General features: G+C 36.1%; 1 protein-coding gene across 2 annotated transcripts in view; it reads right to left on the bottom strand.

The window, feature by feature from the left end:
- Positions 1-8,588, bottom strand: part of NSRP1 (nuclear speckle splicing regulatory protein 1) — a 65,907-nt gene extending 57,319 nt beyond the window's left edge. The window contains exons 1-2 of one of the 2 annotated variants that reach the window (XM_032617296.1): positions 8,533-8,588; positions 7,228-7,321 (exon numbers count right to left, since the gene is read on the bottom strand). In XM_032617296.1, the coding sequence (XP_032473187.1) occupies positions 7,228-7,321; positions 8,533-8,552 (114 nt within the window). In that variant the 5' untranslated portion in view covers positions 8,553-8,588. Of the gene's footprint in view, positions 1-7,227; positions 7,322-7,924; positions 8,176-8,532 lie in introns of those variants that run through there. The other variant, XM_032617297.1, reaches the window with a different exon arrangement.
- Between the last annotated feature and the right edge of the window lie 1,801 nt (positions 8,589-10,389).

Here is a 10,389-nt window from a genome sequence, read left to right on the forward strand (position 1 = left end):
GAACACACCCTCACACCATGCACAAAAATAAACTCAAAATGGCTTAAAGACTTAAACACAAGATATGACACCATAATGCTCCTAGAAGAAATCATAAGCAAAACATTCTCTGACATAAATCATACCAACGTTTTCTTAGATCAGTGTCCCAAGGCAATAGAAATAAAAACAAAAATAAACAAACGGGACCTAATCAAATTTGCAAGCTTTTGCACAGCAAAGGAAACCATAAGCAAAACGAAAAGACAACCTACAGAATGGGAGAAAACATCTGCAAATGATGCAACCGACAAGGGCTTAATCTCCAAAATATATAAACAGCTCATACAACTCAACAACAACAGAAAAACCCAACTGAAAAATCAGCAGAAGACCTAAATAGACATTTCTCCAAAGAAGACTTACAGATGGCCCTAGGCACATGAAAAGGTGCTCAACATCACTAATTATTAGAGAAATTCAAATCAAAACTGCAATGAGGTACCACTTCATATCAGTCAGAATGGCCATCATTAAAAAATCTACAAATAACAAGTGCTGGAGAGGCTATGGAGAAAAGGGGACCCTCCTACTCTGTTAGTGGGAATGTAAGTTGGTACAGCCACTATGGAAAACAGTATGGAAGTTCCTCAGAAAACTAAAAATAGAACTACCATATGATCCAGCAATCCCACTCCTGGGCATATATATCTGGACAAAACTATAATTAGAAAAGATACATGCACCCCTATGTTCATAGCAGCACTATTCACAAACAGCCAAATGTCCATCAACAGGTGAATGGATAAAGAAGATGTGGTACATATATAAAATGGAACATTACTCAGCCATAAAAAAAATGGAATAATGCCATTTGCAGCAACACAGATAGACCTAGAGATTATCATACTAAGCAAAGTAAGTCAGAAAGAGAAAGACAAATACCATATGATATCACTTATATGCGGAATTTAAAATACAATACAAATCAACGTATCTACAAAACAAAAACAGGAACTTCCCTGGTGGTCCACTGGTTAAGCCTCCGCACTCCCAATGCAGGGGGCCAGGGTTCAATCCCTGGTCAGGGAACTAGATCTCTCATGCCGCAACTAAACATCCCCTATGCAGCAACGAAGATCCCACTTGCTGCAACTAAGACCCGGTGCAGACAAATAATTAAATAAATAATAAATATTTTTTAAAAACTCAAAACAAGGGCTTCCCTGATGGTGCAGTGGTTGAGAGTCCGCCTGCCGATGCAGGGTACACGGGTTCGTGCCCCGGTCCAGAAAGATCCCACATGCCGAGGAGCGGCTGGGCCCGTGAGCCATGGCCGCTGAGCCTGCGCGTCCAGAGCCTGTGCTCCGCAACGGGAGAGGCCACAACAGTGAGAGGCCCGCATACCGCAAAACAAAAACAGACTCACAGATATAGAGAACAGACTTGTGGTTGCTGCGGGGTGGGGGAGGCGGGAGGGAAGGAATGGGAGTTTGGGATAGCAGAGGAAAACTATTATATATAGGATAGATAAACAACAAGGTCCTTCTGTAGGGCAAAGGAAACTATATTCAATCCTGTGACAAACCAATGGAAAAGAATATGAAAAAGAATATATATATGTGCATAACTGAGTCACTTTGCTGTACAGAAGAAATTAACACAACACTGTAAATCAACTATACTTCAATAAAATTAAAAAAAAAGAAATAGTAAAAGCAATGAAAATACACCATGTAATCCAGTAATCTGCAAATGTTTCTAATTTGGGGGATATACAAATACAGTCATGTATTTTTTAAAGCACTGATTTCCTTCTGTTCTTCAAAAATTATAACAATGAAATGAATACAATTTTGAAAAAAAAGAAAAAAGCTCATACTGTCACCAAAAAAACCCAAACCAATTCTCTTTTATTTTCCACTTATATATCCATATAGTTCTGTACAACCATATATACATATTCAATTTTGTATTCTGCTTATTTCATCTTCTTTCATGCTTTTAAATGGTTCCAGTACTCTCTCTCATTATGACTTCTATCAGATTAAATGTGTTATTTCCTGTTATATTTTAATATGATTTGGAAGCTAAGTATCTTACAGGAAATTCTTAAAATTCACCATAAATTTTTCTTAAAAATTATAAAAACTATTGTGGAAAATTTAGAAAATACAGAAAAGCATAAAAAACAAAATAACCACTCATAAGTCCACCAACGACAACTACCATAAATATTCTGAAATGCTCTCTTTACTCTTTTTTCCTTTCATTTTATTTCTAACAATTCTGTAATATACACTGCACCTCACTTTACTTAGCCATGCTTTCACTGTTGAAGGTTGGACTGGTTCTAAGATTTTACTATCATAAACAACCGTGAAATAAAGACTTCTGAATACCTATAAATCTTTAATGCAAACTTCTGGCAACTTCCTCAGGAGAGAATTTTAGAAGGGAAAATTCTGGCACAGCCTCTGTCTTCTGATTGATACAATGGGTTAAATATACTTGATTCTTAAAGGATTGATACAAATTGCAAAACTGCCTTCCAAAAAGGGGCAATGATTTACAAAAACAAAATTTTGCATTTCAGAATTTCCCATTTCACCAAAACCTTGCCATTATCATTTTTTAAAGTATTTTCTAACATAGTAAAAAAAAAAAATGGCAGCTTACTGTTGCCCTAATTTACATTTCTTAGATATACTAAGATTAAATATTTTTAATGTTTATTAGATATTTCCATTTCTTCTACATTTCTCTATGTATTTTCCTTAGTTTTCTGCTGCAGTTTTAATGTTTTCCTTATAGTTTTTGTAACTGTTCTATAGTTTATGAAAATGAAAGCTTAACCTATAAAAGGACTATACCATGGCTTCTGAGTACTCAGAGTACTCAGAAGTGCAATTATTATCATCTACCATTTATCTAACATATTTGATATATACACAAAAAACTAAATCAATGAACTTAAGCTATCTATTTTAACTTAATATTCTCTTTTAAAGAGATCAAGAAGTTTTACATCTTTATCCAACAGCGACAATTCTCAGGTTGTATGGATCATACCTCTTCATGGCATATGAATTATATTACAAAACTGGATCTCACAAGGTTATTATTATCTAGAAATGAGCATTTCAATTGCCAAGACTAAAAGAAAAATTCATTATGTTCTGTAAAATAAGCAAGCATTTATCACGGAGAAATATCTAAAAGGAAGTTCCATGTTTGTCATGCAACATCTATTTTAGTCACTAGCCACTTTATAACACTTGTGAAATACTGGTTGTCACACATACTTTGGATAATTGTATACATCATGGGTCAGCAAGTTACAGCCAAATCTCAGCCATCCCCACTTTTGTAAATAAAGTTTTATTAGAACACATTTATTAGTCATGCTCATTCATTTACATATTATCTAATGGCTGCTTTCACACTAGGAGATCAAAGTTGACTACTTAGCTTGCAAAGCCTAAAACATCTACTCTCTGGCTCTTTACAATATAGACAGCTAAAACATCTGAGTAAATGATTTTACTCATTCTTAGAAGCCAGCACAAACATTCGGATCCTAACTCATGGAGCTCATACTCTAGTACAGTGAAAGACTTGTATGCAACTAACTTATAATACAAGATATAAAAAGCTAAGTGCTCTAAGAAAGGTAAAGAGTGTCAGAAAAAGAAAGAGTCTTTCTAGTGGGGAAAATCTTGAAGGAAGCAACTTTTGCACTGGGTTTTAAAGGATGGCTATAATTTGGACATATAGGATGGAGAGACTTCCAGTGTGAAGAAAAGTAGAGTTGTGAAAGAATACAAACATAACAGTGTACTTTGCATGGAGAAGCACAATTAGGAGAAAATGCTAATAAGTCCTTTGAAGCCAAAGCATAGGGAAGGCTTTCAATGTCAGGATGAGCAGTTTAGATTTTAAATACAACTAGGTTCAAGAGTAAGGAAGTTAACAGTGATTAGAACTGTGCTTTCGGAAGATCAATCTATCAACAGTATTTGAAATGAATTTGAGGAGAGAGAGGTGATAAGGAAATTGTTACAAAGCTATAATAATCCATGACAGAAGTAATGAAGGTGGTGGCAATGGGACTGGAAAGAGAGGAGAGAGTGGAAAAAAAATGAAACAAACACACTATCTTAGCAAAACCACTCAAACACTTATTATCAGACAGCAGCATTTGGATATAATATAAACCTTACTCATATGGAGTAAAAACTCTTCATCTCCTCTACCTTTGAACAAAATGATAATTGTTTCTATTTAGTTCTGATAATTTCAAAAAGAGGGACTATTTCAATAATAATTTAAAGTGCTGGACTACCACTTTCTCCCACTTTTAAACTAACTCTGGATACAAACACACACTGAAACAGAATTCGCTTGCTAGGGCTCCCTCTGCTTGACCACTGGAATAAAGGTCTGATCTTAAATTTGGGCTCTTAGCTGCTTCTGCTGAATTCCTGAAAATAAGAATAGTTGGATTTGCTTCAGAAGCTCCTCGCCAGGTTTATCAAATGCCCTCCTCAGGAGGGGAAACATAAAATATCTTTCTCTGTATTTTCCAAAACACCAATAATTTTATTATTTCTTAACTGATTAATTTTTAAAGAAGAGAGTTTTAGATTCACTGACATAGAGAAGAGACTTGTGGTTATCAAGGGGGAGGTGGGTGGGAGAGGAATTGATTGGGAGTTTGGGATTAGCAGATGCAAACTATTATATATAGAATGGATAAACAACAAGGTCCTACTGTATAGCACAGGAAACTATATTCAATATCCTGTGATAAACCATAATGGAAAAGAATATGAAAAAGCGTGTGTGTGTATGTGTGTGTGTGTGTGTGTGTGTGTGTGTGTATATAAACTGAGTCACTTTGCTGTACAACAGAAATTAACATAACATTGTAAATTAACTATATTTCAATAAAATAAATTTTTGAAAAAGAAGAGTTTTATATTCAAAGCTCACAAACATTTAAATAATATACAAATAATATAAGCTGGAATTCACCAGACTGATGTTTTATAGGTAAGGAAATTATTCTAAAGACTGGTTTTATATTCTCTGCTCATTAAGAACTAAACTGCATCTCCCTGTCAGTTGGCTTCTGGCTGGGTTCTACCAACAGAATACAAAAACAGTATATTGGAGGGTTGGAGAAAGGGAGAAGACGAGGTATTTCTCCCTGCCTTTCTCTCTACCTAAGACTGAATCTCCCCGTGGCTTCAACTCCTTTTGGAAAAGTCCAGTTCCCACCAAGTAACCCTAGCCTCTGGCCTCCAGGTCCAACTCCTACCTGTATCCCTCCATTTATCACTTCTTGCCTTTTACTACTGCTAATCTCTGGGTTGCTTCACCATCTCTTGTAGCTTCTCAAGTCTTCCATCACCCATGTAACCAATACTCTGCATTAAAGTCTCTCTATGTAAAAGGAAGTCCCTCTCTATGGGAGGAAGGGAGGAAAGAGCAAAATGGCCCTAGGCCTTTCTTTTCTGACTCTAGTGTTCCCACCGTCCAGCTTCCACTAGCCTCATTTCACAATGGAAAAGAAACAGCAATCACATCAGTAAACTTTCTAGATCACTTGTATAAACCCATCCTTCTCAAACTGGAGTATATGTTGCTTTGCATTACGTGGGTATGCCAGGATGATTTATGTGAAACTACAAGATAACCATGACGTATTTTTCTGTTGTGTCTACAGTGATTTTAAAAAATTATTTGTATATTAAAACAAACCACAAGGGTAGTGTCAATTCAATGGGGAAGAGCCTTCAACAAATGGTGTTGGGACAACTGGATATCCATCCACATGCAAAGAGTGAAACTGAACCCCCATCTCATAACCGTATAAAAATAAACTCAAAATGGATCATAGATGTAATTTTAGAACTAAAACTACAAAATTCTTAGAAGAAAACATATGCGTAAATCTTTGTGACCCTGGATTAAGCAATGGTTTCTTAGGTATGACACCAAAGCAGTAGCAACCTAAGAAAAAAAATATATTGGACTTCCTCAAAATTGAACTTTTGTACTTCAAAGGACGTTATCAAGAAAGTGAAAAGACAATTCACAGAATGGGAGAAAATATTAACAAATTACATCTAATAAGTGACTTGTATCTAGAATGTATAAAGGAATCTTACAACTCACAACAAAATGACAACCCAATTAAAAACTAGGCAAATGATATGAACAGACATTTCTCTAAAGATGATACATAAATGGCCAATATCCTTGGTCGTAAGTAAAATGCAAATCAAAACCACAATGAGATAGTTGTCTGGGGCATAATGTGAGGAAGCAAACTAACTGCAAAGGGGCGTTAAAGAACTTTCAGGGAAGAGAGAAATATTCTACAATACATCTTGACTGGGGTGTATATATTTGTCAAAAGTCACCAACCTGTACACTTAAAATCCATAAGTTTATATGCAAATTATATGTAAATTATCAACTTTTTAAAAAGTAAGCCATCTAGAGTCTATTTCTTCAACAGAAGAAAAGAAGCAAAGGATCAAATATGTTCAATTACCTAACTATGCTATTATATAATTAGTAAAAACTGAAAGAGAAGTGATTTTTTCGGCCAGAACAAAGGAAGTATGAAATTGATACAAAGTCTTTTAGAAATACAGAAAATGACTGAAGTATTAAATAAGCACACATTTGGGGGTTTTATAAACTGCTGTAAACTGGGGCTTCAGAGGAAAACACTGTTTTGGCTGCTAAAACATAAAATGTTCATATTAGATGTCATTATCATCCATGCTAACTTTATACACTACCATATTACAACTGAATAACTACACTTAGCAGACACTGAGTAACCACAAACGTAGTCTCATAAGAAACTACTTTGCTAATAAAAATTTCTAGGAAACTGGCAACATCTTAATAGCTTATTTCCAGGGATCTTTACAGCAACAATTTTGTTATATATCAGTATTATTGTCTGAAATTACTCTGTATAACTGCTTAAAAATAACTGAAGTTCATAGCCTTGGGAAAAAAAAATCTCTTAGATTATCCATGTATCACCCACAAAAAAAAAAAGTAGACCTTTCTTCTTTATTCTTTTTGATAATTCTATAAATTATAATGCTACAGATATGCTGTATTAACAAATATCTAAAGCAAGCAAAGACATTAAATTCACAAGTTCAATTTTAAAAAAAAATTTCCAACAATGCAGTAGAAAAACATAGTTTCCCTTACCTCATCATCATCATCAGAATCATTCCCAAACACTGAAGGTTTTTGCAAAACAGGGTGCAACTGCTGTGCTTTCTTTGGCAAAGTAAGCCCATACCTGCATTTTTTTTTTTGAAATAGAAATTACACCATTATATTTAAATGTTAAACAATAATACAGCCACTACCTCTTCCAGACGAAGCTACCAAGTCAAAACATGTCACATAACCTATGAACATATAACACTGGTTCTGATTTCCAACTATCTAAAAGTTCTAATATGCACTAAGATTTTATAATTATTACTTTAAGTGATTATTTGTGGGCCAAAATCAAAATACCATTTTAATCAAAGAAGGGAAATGAATGAAGAGTTCAGAAATGTTTTAGATGGTGAAATGATAGCAAGGTTTTAAAAAGAACATGTTAGTGGAAAGCTCAGTTGATGTCCACTAAAAATAAAAATGCTCTAAATTATCCTTGTGATCTAACAAGAGTCAAGAAAATACTTGTGCTTTTTTCCTATTGGGTACACAATTTTAAAGAAGTTATTGGATAAAGGTTAATGTCACCCATGAAAATTTTTTAAAAGATTACATTAACTGAGAAACCCAAGTAGCCACGGGGCAAATTGCCATTACACTTTATTAAGCACACTTGCTTTGTCTTGGAGCACCTGAAAGAACCATCCCATCAGATCCAACTCATTTAGTTTCTCACGTTTTGGCCTTTAAGACGCAGAAATCACGGGAGGCCGCATCACAAGCGAGGATTATACATCAAAGATAAAACTTCCAAGAACATATAACATTTGTCTCTTTTGTGGCAACGTATACCCCAATTCCCTATATTCCTACCCTTTTCTGTGGCTTCTCAGCACAACAGTCCTAAACCGAGAAGGGAGGGCGGTAATCAGAACTTGACCTGCCAAGTAGAACAAGGCCCTCTAAGAAAGCCAGGAATTGTCTCTCTTCTCATTGACCCTGAAAGCATCCAACCGGGGAGAAACTCAAGCGCGGGGTAGGAAGCAAGACTGAGGGGCCTCAGACCGAGCTTTTGGAAAATAGAAAAGTCTCGCTCTCTGCCCCTCAGCCTAACTTCCTTTATTTCCTCACAAGTTTCTCCCTCAAACTTCGGGCTTCCATCCTGGAAAATGTGGGGGGGGGGGGGGATGGGAATATATGTTCCTCAGGATTTCTCGCTTTCCCCCATCTCTATCCCTGACGACACAGCCCCTTCACTTCCAGCGCACTTGTACTGCTCGGCCACAGACACAGTCGCCGTGGTGTCTCACTCCCCAGCCTAACCCTAACTCCCAGGTCACTCACTGCCTGCCCGGAATCGCCATCTTGCTCCCGTCTCCGCTGAACGTGGCCGACGCCGACGTGACGCTGACGCAGACGCCGACGTCGAACGTGAGCTCTCGCGCGGGTTTGGGCGGCCTAGAGCCCGCCTACCGGGTGGGTTCGCGTTTTGTGTTGCTTCCGCGCTGCTGGGAATCTGATGCTTGGCTTTGGGCGTTGTTTTGAAAACCGACAGACTGCCTCGAAATCAGTGTGAAGAAAGGAATGGCAAAATTTTAGGCCAGCGGTTCGCAGAGAGTGGTCCTGGGACCAGCAGAATCGGCATCACCCGGGACTTTGTTAGAAATGCAAAGTTTCCGGCTCTGTTCCACATCTACGGAATCAGAAACTCTGGGACAGGGCCCAGAAATCTGAATTTTAACAAGCCCTCCAGGTAATTCTGATACTCAAGTTTGAAAACCACTGCCCTAGGCTATCGATTTCCCCCCTCCCCCCCCGCCCCCGAGGTACTCAGTGTGAGTATACCTGGCTCAGGGTAATTTGGCAGAAGATGAAAATCTGTACGCTAAGTATCTCATTATAGAACAGAAATGATTAATAAAATACCGTGGTACCACTGGGTATAGGAAGTAAAATTATATATGATACTTTTTTAAAAATGCTAGTCACACGTCACCTGTGGACCCACTCATTCTCGGCCCTTTACAAACTAGTAACAGCAAAGAGATCTTTTGAATTACCGACAGAATGTTAAAATCTCCAGCTGTAATTGTGGATTTGTCTATTTCTCTTTTTACTCCTGTCATGTTTTGTTTCATGTATTTTGAAGTTTTGTTATTAGATATATAAACATGTAGGATTGTTGTGTCCTCTTACATTGACCCCCCTATACCATTAAGAAATGATCCTCTTTATTTATTTTTATCTACTTTATCTGATATTAATGTAACCAGCATTGTTAGCATAGTGTATCTTTTCCTGTCCTTTTACTTTTAACCTATTTTAATTAGTTTGTGTCTTTATATTTAAAGTGGTTCTTTTGTTGATAGCATATAGTTGGGTCTTGCTTTTTTATCCAGTCTGGCAATTTCTTCCTTTTAACGTGGGTATTTACAACATTATCATTAAAGCAGTTATTAGTATAGTTGCAATTTGTTTTCTCTTTTTCCTATCTGTTTTTTGTGCTCCCCCCTCCACATTCCCCTGCCCTTTTGAATTAATCAATAAATTTTTATGACTCTGCTTAAGATTTTTATGCTTCAACTTCTTTGTTGGCTTATTGGCCATACTTTGCTTTTTTTTTTTTTTTTTTTAAGGTTTTGCTTTAGGGTTTCTGGTACACATCTTTAACTTATCACAGTCTACCTTCAAGTAAGAATGAAGCACTTTCTGTATAGTATAAAAACTTTATAAAAGTATAGTTCCATTTTCCCTCTCTGAGACTTTGTGCTGTATTTGTCACACATTTTACTTCTACCTATGTTATAAATGCACAATAAATTATCATTTTTGCTTTAAACAATTATCTTTTAAAAATATTTTTAAATAAGAAAAATGTTATGTTTATCCACATATTTACCATTTCCCGTGGCTGCGTATCTTTGTATAGATCCAGATTTCTTTTTCTTTTTTTTTCTTTTTAGCAGGAAAGGGTGGGGTAGTGGGAGGAGGAATTGGATGGTCAAAGGGTACAAACTTCCAGTTATAAGATAAAAAGGTATTAGGATGTAATGTACAACATGATTAATATAGTTGACATTGCTGTATGTTATATATGCAAGTAGTTAAGAGGGTAAATCCTAAGAGTTCTCATCACAAAGAAAAATATTTTTTCTTTTTATATCTATGTGAAATGATGTATGTTCACTAAATTTATTGTAA

This window comes from Phocoena sinus, chromosome 20, assembly GCF_008692025.1.
Source record: "Phocoena sinus isolate mPhoSin1 chromosome 20, mPhoSin1.pri, whole genome shotgun sequence".
NCBI lineage: Eukaryota > Metazoa > Chordata > Mammalia > Artiodactyla > Phocoenidae > Phocoena > Phocoena sinus.